This window comes from Erpetoichthys calabaricus, chromosome 13, assembly GCF_900747795.2.
Source record: "Erpetoichthys calabaricus chromosome 13, fErpCal1.3, whole genome shotgun sequence".
NCBI classification, from domain to species: Eukaryota; Metazoa; Chordata; class Cladistia; order Polypteriformes; family Polypteridae; genus Erpetoichthys; species Erpetoichthys calabaricus.
In genome coordinates this window covers 59659-82110 of record NC_041406.2, presented here as the reverse complement: position 1 = coordinate 82110, position 22452 = coordinate 59659, and the positions used below count along the sequence as shown (strand labels likewise).

Below are 22452 nucleotides of genomic sequence, written 5' to 3'. Positions count from 1 at the left end.
ATCTTCCTGCTCTCTGAACATTTAGAATGCTAAGATAAATCTATACTAATAAGGCAAAGCCCTCACTCACTGACTCACTGACTGACTGACTGACTCACTCATCACTAATTCTCCAACTTCCCGTGTAGGTAGAAGGCTGAAATTTGGCAGGCTCATTCCTTACAGCTTACTTACAAAAGTTAGGCAGGTTTCATTTCGAAATTCTATGCGTAATGGTCATAACTGGAACCTGTTTTTTGTCCATATACTCTAATGGAGGAGGCGGAGTCACGTATCGCATCATCACGCCTCCTACGTAATCACGTGAACTAAAAACAAGGAAGAGATTTACAGCACGAGTCAAACGCGGGAACGAAGGTAAATGAAGTTAATTTTTGAGTGTCTTTTAATACTGTGTAAGCATACATATTAACACGTGCAATTAAACGTGTGCATTTACGGGGTGATTTCTCAGGCTTAAAAGCTCGCCTTTTATTAAAAAGGTAAATGCTAACTGTTTTCATTCTGAAGGGCACAAACCACGCCTCATCAATCAGTTTAAAGCCCATCTTCTCCAGGGTCCTCGGCGCCAATGACTTATAACTTCAAAGTGGTTTTGAAAACCTAAGCAAATGATGTTTTATTGTTTGCTAAAGATTTCATTTGTCTGTTTTGATGTGCTCTTTTGGTCATAAATCTTGCTGCCTATTATTTAAAATGTTAATTTCATAGAAGGAAGTGTTTATCATTGTCATGGGATTGAAGTAAGGCTTATGAATTTCATGTTTCCTAATTTTTGCAGCTTAAGCAAGCCATACAATATGGCTCGTGAAGTTCAGGATTTTGCAAAAGATAGCGTTGAAGACAATTTTTCTGAGGGATATAAATTACTGGAGAAAATTGGAAAGAAGAAGACAGAAGATGCTGAGAAAAAACCCCAGACCAAGCCAAAGCCTAGGACTGCACAGTCTTTTTACTGTGAGGTACGTTGTGTTGCCTGCTGGACCTTTTTATGGTGGGGGCCCTGAAAGGAGGGAGGGTTACGTCTGCATCATCAGCGTGAAGAGCAAGTGAAATGAATAAGAATATTGCCTGCTGTTTTTGTAGACTGTGCCATTGTTACTTGTGCTTTACATTTCTTGTACGATTCCTGAAGGTTCAGAGCAGGAATCCAGAATGAGAGGAATGGTAATCTAAAATGGTGTCTCTTGCACTGTGTGATATAAAAACTGAGCCTGTTTCTCCGATGTTTGGTTGCAAATTAAGGAAGCAAGAATTATTATGAGAATGAGATGGTCCTTTGATTTCAGTACCCATCCTGTTCTTCTTTTGCCTCCTGCCATTGGGGTTCGCCACAGCAGATCATCTTCTTTCATATCTTCCTGTCCTCGACATCTTGCTCTGTTACACCCACCACCTGCATGTCCTCTCTCACCACATCCATAAACCTTCTCTTAGGACTTCCTTTTCTCCTCTTCCCTGGCAGCTCTTTCCTTAGCACCCTTCTCCCAATATACCCGTCATCTCTCCAAACCAACGCCATCTCTCCTCTCTGACTTTGTCCCACTTGAGCTGACCCTCTAATGTCCTCATTTCTAATCCTGTCCATCCTCGTCACCCCCAATGCATATCTTAGCATCTTTAACTCTGCCACCTCCAGCTCTGTCTCCTGTGCCACCACCTCCAGCCCATATAACATAGCTGGTCTCACTACCGTCCTGTAGACCTTCCCTGTCACTCTCGCTGATACCCGTCTGTCACAAATCATTCCTGACACTCTTCTCCACCTACTCCACTCTGCCTGCTCTCTCTTCATTTCTCTTCCGCACTCCCCATTACTCTGTACTGTTTATCCCAAGTATTTAAACTCCTCCGCCTTCACCAACTCTACTCCCCTCATGCTCACCATTCCAAGGACCTCCCTCTCATTCACACACATGTATTCTGTCTTGGTGGTCCTACTGACCTTTATTCCTCTCCTCTCATATTCCACCTCTCCAGGGTCTCCTCAACCTGCAGATCACAATGTCATCACCAAACATCACAGTCCACATGGACTCCTGCCTAATCTCGTCTGTCAGCCTGTCCATAACCATTACAAATAAGAAAGGGTTCAGAGCCGATCCCTGATGTAATCCCACCTCCGTCACTCCTACCGCAGACCTCACCACTGCCACACGGCCCGCACTATCCTGTACAACTCTTACGTACTTCTCTGCCACTCCCGACTTCCTCATACAATACCACAGCTCCTCTCAGTCACCCTGTCATTTGCTTTCTCAGGTCCACAAAGACACAACTAGTTTTGGCCTTCTCAAAACTTCTCCATCAAGACCCTCGGACCAAACATCTCCTCTGTGGTGCTCTTTCTTGTCATGACACCATCCTGCTGCTCACTAATCATCACCTCACTTCTTAACTGAGCTTCCACTACTCTTTCCCATAACTTCCTGCTGTGGCTCATCAGTTTTATCCCCCTGTAGTCACTGCATTCCTGCACATCCCTTCGTAACGTCTCTCAGTCCTGCCTTCATGTGTTTCCTAGCCGTGTCTGCTACACAGCATGGCCAACACCAAGTTATGCTGCATTCAATTCTAAAACCAGGAGCAAATGGAAATGCTCAGGTCTGGGTCTGCTTACATGGTGGGAGTAACTGGTAAAGAAAAATCCAGACAGATTTTGAAATGTTAAAAATTGTGGCCAGACTGACATTATAGGCCTCAGAATGAAGAAGACTTTTGATTACAATGGACATCAATGGGGTCAAGAACACGTAGTCAGAAAGTCTTAAAACGAAACATGTCTCCTGCTGCTTGTGTCCCGTAATCCATATGTCAGCTAGCCAGTCATAGGCTCATCACAGGCGTTCTTTGCTAGAATATTGGCGCTGTAAATCCCAGGAGTCCATGAAAGTGAAGTGTGTTCAGATGGGGTTGAGGTGTGAAATTGAAACTCCGCCCCCTTCATTGGTTGGTCAGGAGCCCTGACATCAATGAAATGTCTGCATTTGCTTCACTTTTGTGTGCTGCTCTCATTTTCCACAAATATTTAATCAACAGTATTTTAGCAAGAAGCACAAGGGTTTTGGGCATTGTGAGCATTCAGCTGGATGCCCGATGTGTGGATTATGTGACACGAGTAACTTCACGGAGGCTGTGATATTATTTACTGTTGTTCAGTGTTGGCCTCCCTGGGCTCATTGTTTCAAAAAGTTTGTGATTTCTGCTCTCCATAAAAAGATCTGATTCAAAATGTTTGTCAGCCAGCAGTACAAACAACATGAGAAAGTAACAAATAAAAAAGAAATGATCAGCTATAGGTGCAGCAGCTTAGAGTTCCTAAAGAGTAAACCTCTGTGCTGCCCTTCAGGCGCCGTGCAGGTTATCGACATATGGCAGAGTAATAACTAAGATCCGACGCCATCTCGACCTTGGCAGTGACGCCTCCACTTTAGAGCTCTGCCCCTGCTGGAGCCATTTGACAAGAACACACCACAAAGGGACTCGATAAGCAACAGCCAGTCCCAGAATGTGCCCCGGTTACTAGAAGCTAACGTTGACGGTCTCCGTGCACGGCTCGAACAAGAAGTGAGGTTTTCACATCCTTGGTTTATGGGTTGAGGCCAATCGGGCCTCGTGGAGATCATTTCTGTGTGTTCCATAATTAAAGACTCGGCCCACGAATGTCCTGCTATGTAACTCGGCAGCCCTGCCTGCATTCGTCTGATACCCGGCTTGCTAATTAGGCGGTGGGGTCTCAATTTTAATTACAGTTGACTCTCCCTTTTGATGCCACATTGGGATCCCTGGTTGCAGGTGTGCTTGGTAGATAAAGTATTGATGAACCTTCGACAGTGAATCCCCCGAGACCGCTGGAGTGATCTGTCTTTCAGCTGAGCCCCCCATTTGTTTAAACCAAAGCTGAACGTCCCTCATTCCTTGTTGGAGCCGCCGCTGCTGCTGGTGTTGGTTTTCTTTCTTTTGCTTTGTCATCGTTGTTTAAGTGCACTTTATGTGAATAAATGGAAGCAAATCTGAGGAGCGTTCTCTAAATTTAATGGGAAGCCAGCATATTGATTGGAGAGCAGGAGCTAAATGATTGAAAGAGCGCAGTAATAAGGCGCATCTCATGATGGTCAAGTGCCATAGTGAGTGCCTTTCCTTTGTGGAAATCCTGTAAATTTGGATTTAGAGCTTATGACACCCACTTAAGTCAAGTCAGAATATGGCAGTGCGCTGTTTTAGGGCACCATCTGGTCTGACTTTTCTGAACGAGAGCATTTATGAGATACGCGGTAAACGGCAACGTCAAACACTTGAGGCTGTTAGTGCAAGAAACTGTAACTTACGGAGTCGCAGCAGTAACTAAAAACACAGATTGCAATAAAGTGTGTGAGGATTCATTTCATTTTGCCAACATCTGAATGCTTTGCAAAATCTGGGATGCAAAATATTTAGAAACTGACATGGAAGAAAGTCCAGAAAGAGAGAAGTTGTTGGAGGTTGGGACCCTGAAGGAGGGCAGAATAGAAATGAAAGAGCAAAGAAGATGGCAGGAATACCTTGGGGGTAACACGGTCTTCTTCTGTCTTCTCTTTTTTACAGCTGTGCAGTCTTTCATGTTTTGTTGAGTCCCAGCTGATGATGCATATAATGGGAAACACGCATCGAGAGGTGAGTGCCGCTGGTAAACGTCTGTTCTGTTTGGCAATGGAGACCAATCAAAAATAAATGGTCAAAGTTACAAGGGTGTTAAGGCTGAACACACTGTGCACTGAAGTGAAGGGCACAAATTGGGTGTGCGCTGCAGGCTGACGTAAAACGGCATTTAAAGTTGAGACTGGAAATCTCGAAAGGCAAGGGAGCTGACACCCCGGAACAGGACAGGCCAGGACAGAAAATCACTACACTTCATGTTCTGCTCAGGTTTGATTTCTGAGTAAACTTTCAGTTTGTGCCAAACACAAGAATGTATTCCTCACTGTCAGAAGTGCCAGAAATGATGTCATATGGATTGTCATGTTCAATTTTTTAGTGCCATGTTGCAGAATTCCAGAGTTAGAGGCCAGCTGTTTGCATTCTGCTGCTCCGTGCCGTCCTCCAGAGCAGCTTTTTGTGGCTTAGGTTTCAAACTAACTTCATCAAGAGCTCACTTTTGGAGTTTGACAACTGACTGAAATGTGACGCCAAGTAGATGAACTGAAAACGAGGCGCGTGCTCTAGAGATGTAAGGGGTGCCATCTCTGGGCCTGCACAAGTCTTGTGTGGGACAGCCAGAGGAGAGGGAATTTTAATGTTCGCACCAGTGTAAACCACATTTGGAGCCATTTTTAGTTAGTTACTTGTTTGTTTGTTTGTTTTTTTTTTTTTTTTGCCAGTTCCCACCCTTAACCGTCTTAGCGTTATGTTTAAAAGAAAAATTAAACCAAAGTAATGCATTTTTTTTAAACAAGAAGACATGTTTGCGTCCTGTAAACACCAAAACGTCACGTGTCCCCCCTGCAGATTTAGTGCACGTCCTCCGAGTGATGTCACAGTCTTTGAGCGGTTTTCTGATCTTTTTTGGTTCTTGTGCGTGAGAGAGTAGAGTGTCCATTCCTGACCTACCTGATGGACGTGCCCATTACGTTCTCACAACTTACTACAGCGCACGCCTTGGTGACTGACACATTTCCCCTGACACAAACTTTAAAAGTTGCTGTATTGTGAACAGTGTTTAGAGGCTTATTTTTAGAGGGCCTTATTTTACCTTTTTGTCGAGCAGCTACTGGTGCAGCACAGTGGAGATTCGCCGGGCATATCGCGATGGTCTGGTCGTGCAGTGCCATATCACTCCTCGGTTTCACTCCCCGTGTCAGCGTTTGATGTCTAGTTCACTTTGCTGTCCCGCAGTGCTTCAGTTTCAGTTCATTCCAGAGCTGCTTTTACTGCTTTCCTTTTGCTATTGTTTTTTGTTGGAGGCTCCGCCCCACTCATGAATATTGATGCGTTACCTTGGAGTTACCATAAAGTATTAAAATATTCCGCTTTTGTTTTTTTTTGGTTTTTTTGCAGTGTTTTGTTATGTCAGTCACTAGATGGCAGCAGAATCCCCAGAGTTATTCAGGCTTTACTTGGGTTTCACCGTATTTACACAGACTTCCGAGTCGGAGTCGCGCTTGATGGGATTCACACGACTGCTATTTTTTTCCACGCACATTTGATCTTGTATTCAATGTGAAGTACCAGGAAGCAGGAGGCGCTTTGGAGTTCAGACGGGATGTATCTGATCTGCTCAGTCACAGCGTGTAGCAGACGTCCGAGTCAATCTGTCACTTTGCTTTTTGTTAAACGTGTCTGACTGATCAGATTAACGCAACTCCACATTCTCCAGTCCTTGTAATCCTATTTAGGGTCACAGAGCTTTTTTAGCAGCATCAGGTGCCTGGCAGGACACAGTCGTGGGACAGATGTCACCAGCCCAGCTGTTTTAAGTGGCTTCCTGTCCAGAGCTGCTGCTTCTGCCTTGTCCTGGCAGGATGGGCTTCTGTCCTCCAGGTTCATGAACGGCTTTAGGTCATTTTAAGTCTGTGTCATATTATCCATCCATCCATTGTCTCCCGCTTATCCGAGGTCGGGTCGCGGGGGCAGCAGCTTGAGCAGAGATGCCCAGACTTCCCTCTCCCCGGCCACTTCTTCTAGCTCTTCCGGGAGAATCTCAAGGCGTTCCCAGGCCAGTCCAGAGACATAGTCCCTCCAACGTGTCCTGGGTCTCCCCCGGGGCCTCCTCCCGGTTAGACGTGCCTGGAACACCTCACCAGGGAGGCGTCCAGGAGGCATCCTGATCAGATGCCCGAGCCACCTCATCTGACTCCTCTCGATGCGGAGGAGCAGCGGCTCTACTCTGAGCTCCTCCCGGATGACTGAGCTTCTCACCCTATCTTTAAGGGAGAGCCCAGACACCCTGCGAAGGAAACTCATTTCAGCCGCTTGTATTCGCGATCTCGTTCTTTCGGTCACTACCCATAGTTCATGACCATAGGTGAGGGTAGGAACATAGATCAACTGGTAAATTGAGAGCTTCGCCTTACGGCTCAGCTCCTTTTTCACCACGATAGACCGATGCAGAGCCCTCATCACTGCGGATGCCGCACCGATCCGCCTGTCGATCTCACGCTCCATTCTTCCCTCACTCGTGAACAAGACCTCGAGATACTTGAACTCCTCCACTTGAGGCAGGATCTCGCTACCAACCCTGAGAGGGCACTCCACCCTTTTCCCGCTGAGGACCATGGTCTCGGATTTGGAGGTGCTGATTCCCATCCCAGCCGTTTCACACTCGGCTGCGAACCGATCCAGAGAGAGCTGAAGATCACGGCCTGATGAAGCAAACAGGACAACATCATCTGCAAAAAGCAGTGACCCAATCCTGAGCCCACCAAACCGGACCCCCTCAACGCCCTGGCTGAGCCTAGAAATTCTGTCCATAAAAGTTATGAACAGAATCGGTGACAAAGGGCAGCCCTGGCGGAGTCCAACTCTCACTGGAAACGGGTTTGACTTACTGCCGGCAATGCGAACCAGGCTCTGGCAACGATCGTACAGGGACCGAACAGCCCTTATCAGGGGGTCCGGTACCCCATACTCCCGGAGTACCCCCCACAGGATTCCCCGAGGGACACGGTCGAATGCCTTTTCTAAGTCCACAAAACACATGTAGACTGGTTGGGCAAACTCCCATGCACCCTCCAGGACCCTGCTAAGGGTGTAGAGCTGGTCCACTGTTCCGCGACCAGGACGAAAACCACACTGTTCCTCCTGAATCCGAGGCTCGACTATCCAACGGACCCTCCTCTCCAGGACGCCTGAATAGACTTTTCCAGGGAGGCTGAGGAGTGTGATCCCTCTGTAGTTGGAACACACCCTCCGGTCCCCCTTCTTAAAGAGGGGGACCACCACCCCGGTCTGCCAATCCAGAGGCACTGTCCCTGATGTCCATGCGATGTTGCAGAGACGTGTCAACCAAGACAGTCCTACAACATCCAGAGCCTTGAGGAACTCCAGGCGTATCTCATCCACCCCCGGGGCCCTGCCACCAAGGAGTTTTTTGACCACCTCGGTGACCTCAGTCCCAGAGATGGGGGAGCCCACCTCTGAGTCCCCAGGCTCTGCTTCCTCATTGGAAGGCATGTTAGTGGGATTGAGGAGGTCTTTGAAGTACTCCCCCCACCAACCCACAACGTCCCGAGTCGAGGTCAGCAGCGCACCATCCCCACCATATACAGTGTTGACACTGCACTGCTTCCCCCTCCTGAGACGCCGGATGGTGGACCAGAATCTCCTCGAAGCCGTCCGAAAGTCGTTCTCCATGACCTCCCCAAACTCCTCCCACGCCCAAGTTTTTGCCTCAGCAACCACCAAAGCCGCATTCCGCTTGGCCTGCCGGTACCAATCAGCTGCCTCCAGGGTCCCACAGGACAAAAGGTCCTGTAGGACTCCTTCTTCAGCTTGACGGCATCCTTCACCGCCGGTGTCCACCAACAGGTTCGGGGATTGCCGCCACGACAGGCACCGACCACCTTACGGCCACAGCTACGGTCAGCTGCCTCAACAATAGAGGCACGGAACATGGCCCATTCGGATTCAATGTCCCCCACCTCCCTCGGGATGTGGTCGAAGTTCTGCCGGAGGTGGGAGTTGAAGCTACTTCTGACAGGGGGCTCTGCCAGACGTTCCCAGCAGACCCTCACAACACGTTTGGGCCTACCACGCCTGACCGGCATCCTCCCCCACCATCGAAGCCAACTCACCACCAGGTGGTGATCAGTTGACAGCTCCGCCCCTCTCTTCACCTGAGTGTCCAAGACATGTGACCGCAAGTCCGACGACACGACCACAAAGTCGATCATCGAACTGAGGCCTAGGGTGTCCTGGTGCCAAGTGCACATATGAACACCCCTATGCTTGAACATGGTGTTCGTTATGGACAATCAGTGACGGGCACAGAAGTCCAATAACAAAACACCACTCGGGTTCAGATCGGGGGGGCCATTCCTCCCAATCACGCCCTTCCAGGTCTCACTGAGCATTGAAGTCTCCCAGCAGAACGAGGGAGTCCCCAGAAGGTATGCCCTCTAGCACCCCCTCCAGGGACTCCAAAAAGGGTGGGTACTCCGAACTGCTGTTCAGTGCATATGCACAAACAACAGTTAGGACCCGTCCCCCCACCCGAAGGCGAAGGGAGGCTACCCTCTCGTCCACCGGGGTAAACCCCAATGTACAGGCTCCAAGTCGGGGGGCAATAAGTATACCCACAACCGCTCAGCGCCTCTCACCGGGGGCAACTCCAGAGTCCTATTATCATGTTTGAACTTACCGTACAACTGTTGTAATTCTGTCCTGTTGAACACAGGCTCTAAGAACAGTTTCATAAAGATGTATTTAAATAAATACAAGTGAAAGTACACAAGTAAATCTATAAACTGTCATCGCAAAAGCAGCACCAGAAACAACAACAGAAGAAAACCAAAGTAACCGATTTTATAAGCTGTAAAGAGTGCAGACTGCTGTGATGGAGTATTCGGAACGCTCATGGAAAGTTCTGGATTAGCGTTAATGCTGTTAAACACCTCCTTTTGCTAAATTCACATATTGTGGCTTATTTTCTTCCACAGCTCGAATCGTCGTTAATCACTAAGCCCTGGCGACCCTGGCCAACTGACCACCACCCGCTCTGCTAGGCCATCTAATCTGACGATTCACTCTTTCCCATTCGTTGATTCCAAGGCTCCCAGTGTCTCTGGTGTCTTTCTTTGAGCAGGAAAACCGCTTGGGCATGGAGCATTGGCACCAGGTGCCACAGCAGGGCACAGAGAGGAGAAGTAGAATAGGTGGGGATCAGTAGCAGTTCATATTTATTGAATTGCATTTATTTTATTCAAATGACAATCAAACTGGGATGCAAACTGTTTAGCAGGTGTAGTCAAGCTATGCCAGAGTAAAGTGCTTTAAAGGGGAAGGCGCTATAAAAGTCAAATGTATTCTTATCATCATCAAAGTAGTGAGTCTCCAGCTTGAGACTGAAGGGGCATCTCTTAAATATGCAGGCAGATCAGTCCACAGCTTTGGAGCCCTGTAGCTAAACGTTTGCTAATCCTTGGAATCTTTACTCGGCTGGCATCTTGAGACCCTAATGTTTGTTGTCTGAAACCAACTCCGGAGATGTGGAGCTGAAGCTGGAGCCTTGACAGTCTTTGTGAAGTATCTGACCACGCTGTTAGCTACAAGCAGCAGATGGGCCGAGTGGTCTCTTCTCGTTCGTCAGGGATGGAGGTCCTGTGCTCGGCCTTTTGTTGGTTTGTGTAATGCTTCTTGCGACACTTTGAGTTGACCGAGATCTGAATTGAGGACAGAATGAATAGCCGGTGAGCCGTGCATGACAGCAGTCAAGCCTACTAAATCAATGCAGAAGGTCTCAGTAGCCGTTTTCATATTTCAGTGTCTTGGGGATTTTCATCTGCACGATTTAGGACAGACTCTGCCAAGCTAGTTTGCACAGATGCTTGTACTCAGATGGTAAAGTTCAAATTGTGTCGAGTAGCTGCTTACTCTTAACTTGCATATTAAACCGAGCACATGCGGAGTCCTGCTGCTGTGGTCGACTCGCTCTCATGGCCGGCCTGAAGTACACGTCTCACAGCAGCTCAACTCACTTGGTGGGCTGCCACAAGGGACTTCACATTCTGACATATGGCTTTAGGACCACAAGGACTTGCAAAGGCAAGCATGTGACCAAAGTCCACTTCCACAAATCGGACAGAAGAAAACGTCTGCTGAAAATGGTAGTCAAAGTTAAGAGACATGTTGACTGATGGACCCTTTCAGGTCACAGAATAGAGTGGAGCATCTCCTCTATTATTATTATTATTATTTATTGTTGTTAACATGTTTTAAAATTAAGTTTATTTGCTAGTTTTTTCAGTTTGCTTTTGTAATACTAATGTGCCTTTTTGTTTTCTCGGTCAAACTGTTTGCCATCTTATGTCCCAGAGGATGGAAAAGCGAGCTGTCGGGAGTAAGTATGGCAGTGTGCACACATCTATACCGTATAATAACGTGTTTCTAATGATTCTACAGTGGTCACCATAAGACATGGACTTCTTATTCACACAGGAGAAACAAGAAAATAATGTTATTAGAATGAGAATAAAAAAATAGAAAAGCTGTGTGCAGTGGGAGAGGAGAGTGTAGTGAGGCCGAGAGAGATGGAGACTACGTAATTAGAGGCCTGATGGGACCAAAGAGGAGATCTCCTTTAACTGCACCAGCGGGCGGCCACGGGTGTCCAGTCATCTCGAGGATGTGAGTTCGAGTCCTGAGAAGACCAGGCCAGCAAGCAGTTGTGCTCCTCAAACTAAGAGGACACCCCTGGGCAAGGCAAAGAATGGCAAGCAAAAGAGGAGCTGACGGTGGGCACCCCTGAGGTGCTAAGTATTGGCATCCGTTTTTAGCGCAGCCCAAAGAAATGTAGCCTGCTGATACCTCGTTAATACAGTCTGTGCCCGACAGTAGTGGAGCAGGCCCAAGATTAGCTGATGTTCAGTCATCTCCAAGTTCATCAATTCATGTGTTTGCTTTAGAGTTTAGAGGTTTAGAGGCGCAGCGCAGTGCTGATCCTTCGGAAATCAGGAGAAAATGATTTGGAGATTGAAGTCATGCTGATTTTTTTTTTTTTCAATTCTCAGTGCTCTTTTCTCTACTTCCTTTTTGTGTTCAGGTGGAGAACAAAATGTGGACAATCTGTGCCCCCTGTATGACTATGCGAAGAACCCCAGTCGTCGTGAGCCTGTCATCGGTAGGTCCAATTTTGTTATATATGTGTGACCAAGGTGGCAAGATGTCCAAAATTTCAATGTCGTTTGGAAATCCGAGAGCTTATAACATGCTGTACGAGAATAAAGTGCATCCCATGTGCATGTTGCTTAAGCAGAGTGGCAGCTCCGAGGCTTGGGATCTGGTAGGTTGCTGGTTCAAATCCCAACAGTCACTGCCAGAATCGATCCTGGGTCTGATGATGCGTTTAACACTAGAATTACCAAAGCCAACGAAAAAACTTGTAACTCCAGCCCACCTTAAATCCCTTTGCACCTCTCCGTCTGCGTCTTTTGTCTTGTAAATGTGTTGATAAGCCCAAGCAGCCTGCTATACCATCACCCCCACTGCCTCAGAACGGCCAAGAAGTTCTTCCAGTTATCTGGGAGTGAGCTACCCAGAATTGTAAGGGGAAATAATTTGATGTGTGTTTTGTGTCTACAACAGTCTGTGTAAACACTTCGTTAAAACAGAAACGTTTTTCATGTTTTAGTAATAAATGACAAAATGTGGACATGAAGTGTATAATGTGTGAAGCTGATGGCCAAATATCAAATAAACTCTTTCACAAAAGGTGCGAGTACAACGCGACAGTTTCTGTGGTGTTGTGGTTAGAACTGCCGATTTATAATCCGGAGGTCGTGAGTTGGAGACCGGCTCTCCGGCAAATTTACCATTCAGAGTAGTGAGCTGCTCTTACTGTTAATATTACACAATAAAAACATACATTTGATTTGTTTCTGTAACAGCCGCTGTACATTTATAGCACTTGTAAAAGTTGCCGTTATTTTCACTTTTATTCTGTCAGTCACGATCACGACACAACAAACACCCCCCTGCCCAGGGATCTGACGCGGTTACTTTTTATCTGAAACTGGGAATAACTGGAGATGATGTAGAGTGGTGTTTTGAGACAATGGAACTGGAAATTCACTGATCTGGAGGGATAAAAGCTGACACACAAACGCTGGCAAATCTGCCTGCCTTCTTCATATCTCACCGTCACTTGAATTTTACTGACTGTTCCTGCTCACGCTGAATTAATGTGTGCCTTATGGTTCATGATGTCAAAGCTGCACTGACGTAGGTATATATGATATTTGGAATAACTCATTTTATGACCTGTATAGTGCATTTCGGAAAACATTGTGGCACTGAAGTAAGATTATTCATATTATTCATATTCATTTGCATAACGTCTCGCGTGAGGATCGAACCAGGACCCTTGAGTACAAGTCAGCAATTCCTACCGCTACGCCACGAATGCTGTTGTCTCGTCTTTGAACCTTTTGTGAAAGTGCTTACTTGATCTTTGGATTTCAGGTTTCACACATTATATAGTTTATACCAACATTTTGTCTTTTATTACTAAAATATGAAAAATGTTTCTGTTTTAACGATGTGTTTACACAGATTATTGTAGAAACGGAACACATGTGAAATGCTTGAGTTCCAAATAACGATCTATTACTTCCACTCTAAAACTCCAGCACTTCACTCCCAGGTAGTTAAGGCATGAGCTGGGAGAACTTTGTGCCCGTTCTGCGGCGGTGGGTGGATGGAATAGCAGGCTGCTTGTGTTGATTGGCACATTTACAGGACAAAAGACACTGACGGAGAGGTGCGAAGGGATTTAAGGTGGGCTGGATTTACGCGTTTTTTCGTTAGGTCTGGTAATTCTAGTGTTAACGCCCACAGTCAGTGCTCTCCTGCTGTTCATCCTGGCACTGCCATGTGTTTGTTGTCAGCTCCTCACTCGTTGGCCTTTGCTTCTAAGCTCACCGCAGGTGTGCTAATCGGGGACAACCCAAGAATGACCCCTGCTGGACACCAGCATCATCATCATCTTCAAACGTTCATTTTCTCATAACCCTTTGTTTACTGTATTTAAGCTAATCTTACACCTATTTAAATATATTTATTTATATGTATATCTTAATACATAATTCGCCTGCCTCCTCACTCACTCACTCACTCACTCACGTCCGTCCAAAGCCGAATGCGCAGTCTCCTTCTGCACAGCTGCCCAAAAAACCTTACGAGACCGACATCCAACCCCAACATCGCGGCAGGCGGCGGATTTACGGATGCAAAAATTCAAAGAGAAAGGCGACTACAATTAAAGCTGTAGAGGCCTGAAAGGCGATTTCGACTACAGCTCGAGGCCTAATTACGCATTCTGATTCAATTACGCATTCATTCAATACACCTATATCAGGTTTGTGGTGCTTATACTTATTACTATTCCATATTGTACTGGAACATTCATCATTCAATATTATACTATAGGCCTGGACAATTCATCAACTAACAGTACAAGCCTGTACAGTAATGAGTAAAGAGGACTACAGTCATTACAAAACAACTTCTTCATTACTTATCATTTGTTCTTCATACACTGCTGACACAAACTCGTGCCCGTTTCATCTTACGTTGTCGAAGCGGGCTCTTTGTCTAGTATTATATAAACTGCAGTGATTGTTCAGGTGCAGTAAACTAAAAGTTTCCAGAAGTACACACGTTGTGCCCTGCCAGACAGTTTGACTTTAAAATGTTAGGGATATGCCATCTGTTTAAACTTGGCACAAAAGAAAACAAATTCCAAGGTTGTGGATCCTGAAATGTCTTCACTTTGTACTTGAAAATCCAGTTTTTGGAGAGAAATCCCTAAAGTACCAATTGTTGTGTTTTATTTAGTTGATATTGGTGTAAACAAAGATTTTGTTAATGACATAAATAGTTTCGTTTAAAAATGTGAAGTGTTGTACTCGCTACTCTTCAGCCATTCGCAGCTCACTTATTACAAAATGTACAAAAGCCGTTTATTTTTGGGTATGTAGCTTAGGTGGGGTGATGCCAAAAAGCCCTTAGTGAATGAGAAGGGGGCAGTGACACTTTGTACAGGTCCATGATTCTTGTATCTGCTTTGTCACAGTTTGAGAAGAGGCCGTGACAAATGTGAGCGGTGTCCACCATCCTTAGAAACGGCCGGGATGTGGCTCTCCCTGCACTGAAAGGTAAAGCCGTTAATGTGCCGCCACCACCGCCATCCCCTGGTCCCCCTGCTTCTGTCTGCTGAGCGGCGCAGATCAATCAAAGGGACAAAAAAAGGGCCTTGAACGGAACATTTACTACTACAGTATTATTTAGGGGACTGTTCACAAGTAAACGTTTGAGTTTAAAGTGGCAGAGCGAGACACAACTTCAGCCGAGAGAGGCAAACGTTAAAGAGTCTCCAGTGGCGCCAGTCCCAGCCTTGATTAGCGTCTGTGACGCTGAGGAGCCAAGAGAAGATATTTTATCACCATTGAGCTCTAATATTTAGATTTTACTTGTAAGATGGAAAGCATTTGAATTGAATGAATGTCTGTTTTTTTATTTATTTATCTGCAGGGCTGGAGTTTGTGGTGGAGTTTGTCTGCAAGACCCCTTCCCTCGCTCCTCAGTATTTCTGCACCTTGTGCCGCTTCATATCCCGGGCAGATTTTATTTTTCACATAATCAGTTGGAAGCATCGATACAATTATGTGGTAAGTGATGTGATTAGCAAAGTTACTTTAAGATCCTAGCGACTGAATATTTGTTTTGAGTGGCACAGTCAATATTTTAAAAGCAAGTTACCCTCATTTCCTTTTCTACTTGTGCTAACCTCACATTGGCAAGCAATTTGGGAAAAAATGTACCTGCCGGATGTTCATCCAGGGGTCGCGTGGTCCTCCCTCTTCATCCAGGGGTCGCGTGGTCCTCCGTTAGCGGCGTCTCTGATGATGAAGGACCCGTCACTTGTGTCAGTCACACGTTTTTGTTTTCACAGTGGGTAGTGAAGTATTCCTTTTGAGAGTCTGGAGCACCGCTCTCTGGGTGATGTGTATGCAGGGCCGGATTTATATGAAAAGAGGCCCTAGGCTATTCCACTCATGAGGCCCTTTCACCTTCCATTTTTAAGTTTGTAAATTACATGAGAGATAATAAAATTTTGCTAACAATTTGAATGTAGGCCCCTCTTGATCGTGAGGACCTAGGCTGAAGCCTAGTTAGCCTATAGGAAAATCCGGCCCTGTGTGTATGTCTGTCTAAGTGGGAACTCCAAACAGGATGGAAGGCAGTGATTTGGTGCCCCACCCCCATCTCCCAAGCCCCGACACCGCCGCCTCTTGGTTTGTCTCAAGTGATGCCGAGTCTCTCCTGCAGGGTTTGTTCACGTGTGTCTGTGTTCTAGAGGTGATGGAGGAGAATGTGCTCTGCTGGTTATCTTGACAGCAAAGTCTCAGCGGCTCTTTCACAACTGCAGTATTTTTCTAGAGGACCACACCTTGATGGGTGACGATGGACGGTTTTTACAGAATTCTGTCTGTTTGACCCTGAAACTTGACAGAGACAAAGTAATAACTTTCTCTGGTGCTCTCACTTTGAGGAAGAGCAGGATGACCTACAGTGCTGAAGGACTTCAGCAAGTACAGATGACTATTTGAGTGAAGGATCTATTGAGGATTTAGGCTAAGGGTCAGAGTGCTTTCTTAATAGATTTTGAGCCGTTACCTTTTAAGAGCGTTCATTAGCACGAGGGCCCTGCCCGTCCTTTCGAATGTTATGTTTTATTCCTCAGTGCCTCAAGGACGTGGTGTTGTAAGAGGGCACTAAACAGACGTTTGTTTTGGGAAAACAGCAGCTGAGGCTTCTGACTGAAAGAAGAGTAAAGACGCTTTCACAGGCCTTTCGCTTTAAGAAAATTAAGCAAACGTTCACGTTGGCATATCTAACCATTTTAGATGGCATTTAAATTTCTATATCCAGGCTTATCAATCAATACCTTAGGCATTCAAGTTAAAGCAAAGCACATTGCACTTCAGCGTGTAAAAGTTTAACCGTTGATTATTAAGGGCTTTGTGTTTTTCCCTTTTTTGAGCAGATGCCTGTTGGCTCAAGGCCGCTCGCTTCCATTCTTAGCAGCTCAGAGATAACGAGAGGCTGTGCGCCATTACGTAACGGCACAGCTGCCTGTGATTGTAGTGAGACCAGTTGTGTCATATGGGCTGGAGATGGTGGCACAGGAGACAGAGCTGGAGGTGGCAGAGTTAAAGATGTTAAGATTGGCATTTGGATGTGATGAGGATGGACAGGATTAGAAATGAGGACATTAGAGGGTCAGCTCAGGTGGGACAAAGTCAGAGAGGTGAGATGACGTTGGTTTGGACATGTGAAGAGGAGAGATGAGGGGTATATTGGGAGAAGGGTACTAAGGATAGAGGAGCTTCCAGGGAAGAGGAGAAGAGGAAGACCTGAGAGGAGGTTTATGGATGTGGTGAGAGAGGACATGCAGGTGATGGGGGTAACAGAACAAGATGACGAGGACAGAAAGATATGGAAGAAGATGATCCGCTGTGGTAACCCCTAACAGGAGCAGCCGAAAGAAGAAGATTTGTCACCTCAAAATAGTCAAGTCTGTGTTTTTCAATGGTGCTTTAGCTATTGCAGTTTCATAGTGACTGATTAACAATAATTAGAATACTGAGAAATGAACTGAAAACCTGTGTGAAGAGCCTGGTGGAGATGGGATCAAGAGGGCAGAAGTAAAATGACTACTGATAGTGAGTCTTAGAAGATCACTTAGTGGTGAAGGAACACAAATGACTTGTATTGATGGTAGAAATGGAAGGGACAACGAAATTAGGGGAGCAAGCAAGTCAGACCTTGTGATGTTAGCCCTTTTAATGGTGATCTTATTATTGAAAAGCACCACAGACTCCCAAACAGAATCAAAATCAGAAGGGGGTGACAAGTTTTAGTGTGAAATCCCTTGTGGCTGGAGAAGGGCGTTGTTCATTTCACTGTTTAACACTTACAGGGCATTCATGTCGATGTCTTAACGATCAGCCAGACAGTGTTCACAAGGATGCTCACAGAATGTCAGGTTATATAGCGCCTTGACATGTGCAGTGCAAGTCGTAGGAGGTTCAGCTTTATAACACACTGGTGAGGCCTCGGCTGGAGTCCTGGGTGCAGTTTGGGTCTCCATAAAGACATAACAGCACAAGAAAAGGTGCAGAGAAGAGCGACTCGGATGAGTTAGGAGGAAAGATGAAAAGAGCTGAGCCTTTACAGTGATGAAGAGGAGACCCGACTCAAGTGTTGAAAAGTATGAAGGGCATGAATCCAGTGGATCAAGATGGTGACTTTAAAAGTGAGTCCAAAAAGAACACGGGGTCACCCTTGGAAACTGATTAATGGCAAATTTCACACAAACATCAGGTGGTTTTTCTTAACACAGAGAACCACAGACACTTGGAGTAAGTAACCATGTAGTGGCTTTAGGGACCTTTAGAACTCAAGTTGATGTTATTTTAGATGGGTTAAGTAGATGGGACTTGTAAGCTCAGTTAGGCTGAATGGCCTGTTCTTATCCAGATTGATCTAATGAACATTCAGCTCATCCGATTTCCATTTCCTTTCTGCTGTTCTGCATTCTCTCTCATCAGAGAACACATCCATGGTGCAGTAGTGTTAACAAAGAGTGTCTCGGCTTTCAGTTGAACAGCTGCATTACTAGATGAGATTAGGTAAACGTTATTAATCCAGAATAGGAGTAAAGTCAACAAACTGTCCACATCTGTCTCGCCCCATGGAGGAAAGGAGTTCTGTGGGCGGAGCTCTGTGTGCTCTGTGGGCTCTGTAGTTTTGTACCATTTAGGGTGGCCTTTTTATCATGTCTCTAGATCTTCATCCAAAATCTAATATTAGATAAAGGGCACCAGAATGAACAAATAACATATTTATTTCACTTATTTAATTTATCCAATTACAAGTCATCCATCACCAAGTTGCACTTTTATTAGCCCCATAATGAAGTAAATCCAGTTCAGGAGATAATTAGCCAGCTGGTTGAAGACCGTCCGACCCTGCTCCATGCTAACGTCTCTTAGCACAAACTTTCAACAAGCATGTAGTTGAAAAGAAATCAGAATAAAAGTTACTTCTTTGAATGGCTGCTCAAGCATTTCACAGCCCCTTTGACTCCATAATTAATGCCTGCAGTAGGTTTGTCGACTGACGTCTTTATTGCTGTGGTTATTCATGTTTGCTTGCCATTAATCATGACGTGGTGGTTATGAGATTTTATCTTCAAAATTCTTTTAATGCTGTACTTTGAAAAGTGAGCGAGTCTCCTGCCAGCCTGGCACTGATGCCAGGTCAGGCTGTTTCTCACAACAAGCAGCTCCAGTAAGATGATTGCTTTTTAGCAGGACTCTTTTGCCCACTTCTCATGTTTGTCTTCTTTCTGCTGTTTCTTATTTTTGGTGGGGTCCAGAGATGCTTTGAACAGACTTGCGCTACTGAGATGTTATTCCAGAGTTGTGTGCTGCCAGCACAGCATTGTGTGCATTTTAGAAGAATGAGGTTTCTGCGAGGTTTGCCATGCCACTGGCACTAAATGATAGTAGCAGGCCTTCAGTTTGCCCCCTTAGCCTAGAGATCCTTTTGTTCTTCTCTCGTATCTTTTAGAAGAAGGCTTACCCCCTCATGGATCCAACTGCTAATCAGGTTACTAAAAGCCTTGAAGCCTACTTGAAAGAAACGGCGCGGACTATTGAGACCTTGGACGGGCACAGTGGTATTCAGGTAATGTGTGTGTTTTATGGTCATTTTAAGTAAACTGTTGAAGAAACCTATTTTGAGAACATTTTACATTCTATGGGCCATTTAGTTTCTGTAAGTAAAGTAATAACTTTACACAATAAAAATGCATGTTGTGATACCAAAAGCTTCCAGAAAGTGTTTTATGTGATTTATGTGAATTTGGTCCAGGGCATCATGCAGTCAGGTCTTCTCCACCGTGCTTTGGTTATGTCTTCATTTTCTTCTCTTTCATCATCTTCATGCTTTTCCTGGTGAGGGTCATGGTAGCAACACATCCTACCTGGGCCTGCTTAGCAGAGGTTTCCCTAACCCCTAAAGCTTCCAGCCACTTTCAGCACAATGAAAAGTACCTTTGAACTCTTACCCTTCAGTTCCAATGCCTGCCTGCCCGCCCTGCTAGAGCCAGCGACTACCAAGGCACTGAGGCACCACGCCTGTCTAATCATTGCCAGCATATGTAACAGCTGGCATGTATTCAGGGGTACCACAACTCCCCCCATTTAGAAGATGCAGAACCCCGTGTTCAGTAGTCAGGTGGTCTTTTAAAGTGCTTCCAGTGTGTCAAAGAAGAATTCCCTTGTCTTTGTGAACACTAACTAGCTAACAGATACCAAAGCAGACTTACGTGCCAGTCATTATCATGGCAGAGAGTTAATGGTGTATCTTTTCAACACTTACACCTTTGAAGCCACCAGTGACGGGCTGAGCGGTTTCATAAGACGGCAACTGTATGTTGTTACTCTCACCGAGAGACAGACAGCATGTTGGTGCAGAGCTTAGACCTAAGGTTCCCAACGGGGGCGGTACTGCCCACCAGCGGGCGCTGAAGAAATCTAAGGGGGCATTTCTGGTCCAGGACATATTAAGGGGGCGTTGAGGACCAGCCGCAGCCCCCTTGGGCAATACTCGCAAAAACGCGCCGAAAGTTTGATTAGTACTAAAAATCATCGAACGTATGCATCAACCAATTAATGTAAATGTCCATTAAGACTGACCCGTCCGTATTAAATAGTAGGTACTGGGACATGATATTTACAGTTTTGCACAAGTCGTGCATTCTCAGATCATGCCAGTCCTTAGAAGATTAACGCGCATGCAGAGGACCGATCGTGATGCATGTTTTGACAGGTTCATTGAACTTTTTTTATCAATACCAGATTGTTTCGGAATTCCTTCGGAGGAAGTGTCAACCTAAAATTACAGTGCGGTACCTACAGATAGATTCAAAGGAAAACCTACATGGACCTACTTATGAAAAACTAGGGGGCTTTGTCCCCCCCGGCCTGCCCTATGCACCAGCCATTTCGCGTCTCTACCACTCGCGTTTGTGGATTTCTCTTTCACCAAATAACAAATCTTTTATTTCTCGCGGATACGCCTCTTCATTAGGAAGAAACCCGAATTAGATGATCTACAAGTCTCTGGTGATCATATTTAATATGATTAACAAAGAAAAGAAACCGATTGTCAATAGTGGAATGTGGCGATTTAAGATTGCTGATGACAAAAATGGCACCAAACATCGTAAAATTAGTGTCATCATACCAAACTCAACCCTCTCACTAATAATATTAATTTTTTAATAATATATATTTTTTAATCATACTTTGAGCAATACAACAATATTGTTAGTATCTTCTAATAAAATCATTTTTAAAATCTGTCCGTTTGTCAATATATAGTACAGTATAGTTCACCCAAGGGGGGGCGCTATCGAATCACTCTTTGAAAAAGTGGGCTCTGACCCAAAAAAGGTTGGGGCCTGTGGTTTGGACCGACTGCCTCAAGGGTCCCGTCTGGGCTTCGTCATCATCTCTGTGAATGTCTTCTCGTATTTCTGCGGGTTTTCAGTGAGGCGCTCAAGACCAGCCATGAGACAAAGAGGCTGAGTACCCGAGTAGCTCTGTGATAAGCGGCCAAGGATTGTCAGCATAGTGGCTGGCGCCCATCATCCTTGAACTTCACAGGCATCTCGCCAGATTGGGGAACAGCTGTGTGCATAGAAGGGAGATTGCTCGACTTTCAATAATCTTGCCTTTGCTGCATTTGTTTTTGCAAACCTGTGCCTTTCTGTCACATTCCCTGTTTTATTTGAGAATTAAAATTAATAAACAGGAAAGACAAATGTAATTCTGTGTAAAATGGACCCCCAGTGTTTAAACCGATATCTGACATCTTTTTCCTGAACAGATGAGATTCATCATAGCATCTGAATATCATGAAGTAATGAGACCAAATTATGAAATTGGTAAGAAGCGTGTGTTTAAATTTCTATTCAAGTAACTCCACGTAGTTTAAAAGTGCAGGTTTTTTATTTAATTTGACTTTTTTAATGAAAGCTGTTTAAGTAAAATTAGACCCTTCAGTCGAGTTCTTGGTTATAGTTTGAAAAATAATCAGGAAACAAAGAGAGTGCAAATGGAAGGCCTCCTGGGTACTTTGGCACCCTGCTTATCCTGAGACGCAACGGCATTTGCCAGAAATGTTTTACAGACAGTGGGGGTCTTACTTGGCTTTGCCGTAAGATCCGCTGGTGCAGCAGGTCTTTGAAATGTTAAACTGCCCAGCCCTGCTTTGAAAAGCCTTCTGTGTGCCCTGAAGTGTCAGTCGGCCTCCTTAAGCTACACGAGGTCAGCCGGCCCAAGTGACCCTCACGCCAGACGGAAGTTTACTTTATCTGAGACTGCCGGCTTCATGCAGAAGGACACACAGGCCGCGGTGTACAGAAATGAGTCGCTCACCGCACAATCGTATCTCTTCTTCTCACACACAGCTGAACTGCTGCTCAAAAATGGAACGCCGGTGGTCAACGGGAAGCCCAGTGAGAGTTCTGCCGACGCACATCCTCCAGGTTTGACTTTCATGTTGTCTCTGTCACTTTACACATCTAGGCAGCTCGTCCATCCGGATTCTGCCTTTGCGTCATTTCATTTCATTTTGATCTTTGCTCCTTGAACCTCAGGCAGGGTATCTGACAGCTTCCTCTGT

The 22452-nt window shown here is 45.5% G+C and overlaps 1 protein-coding gene across 14 annotated transcripts in view; it reads left to right on the top strand.

Moving 5' to 3' along the window:
- si:ch211-199g17.2 (uncharacterized) overlaps nucleotides 1-22452 on the top strand; it is a 53997-nt gene that overhangs the window by 6083 nt on the left and 25462 nt on the right. For all 14 annotated transcript variants that reach the window (XM_051935524.1, XM_051935531.1, XM_051935529.1 and 11 more), the window contains exons 3-10: nucleotides 782-962; nucleotides 4585-4653; nucleotides 11008-11032; nucleotides 11735-11812; nucleotides 15223-15359; nucleotides 19330-19446; nucleotides 21655-21712; nucleotides 22238-22315. In XM_051935524.1, the coding sequence (XP_051791484.1) occupies nucleotides 801-962; nucleotides 4585-4653; nucleotides 11008-11032; nucleotides 11735-11812; nucleotides 15223-15359; nucleotides 19330-19446; nucleotides 21655-21712; nucleotides 22238-22315 (724 nt within the window). In that variant the 5' untranslated portion in view covers nucleotides 782-800. The remainder of the gene's footprint in view (nucleotides 1-781; nucleotides 963-4584; nucleotides 4654-11007; nucleotides 11033-11734; nucleotides 11813-15222; nucleotides 15360-19329; nucleotides 19447-21654; nucleotides 21713-22237; nucleotides 22316-22452) is intronic.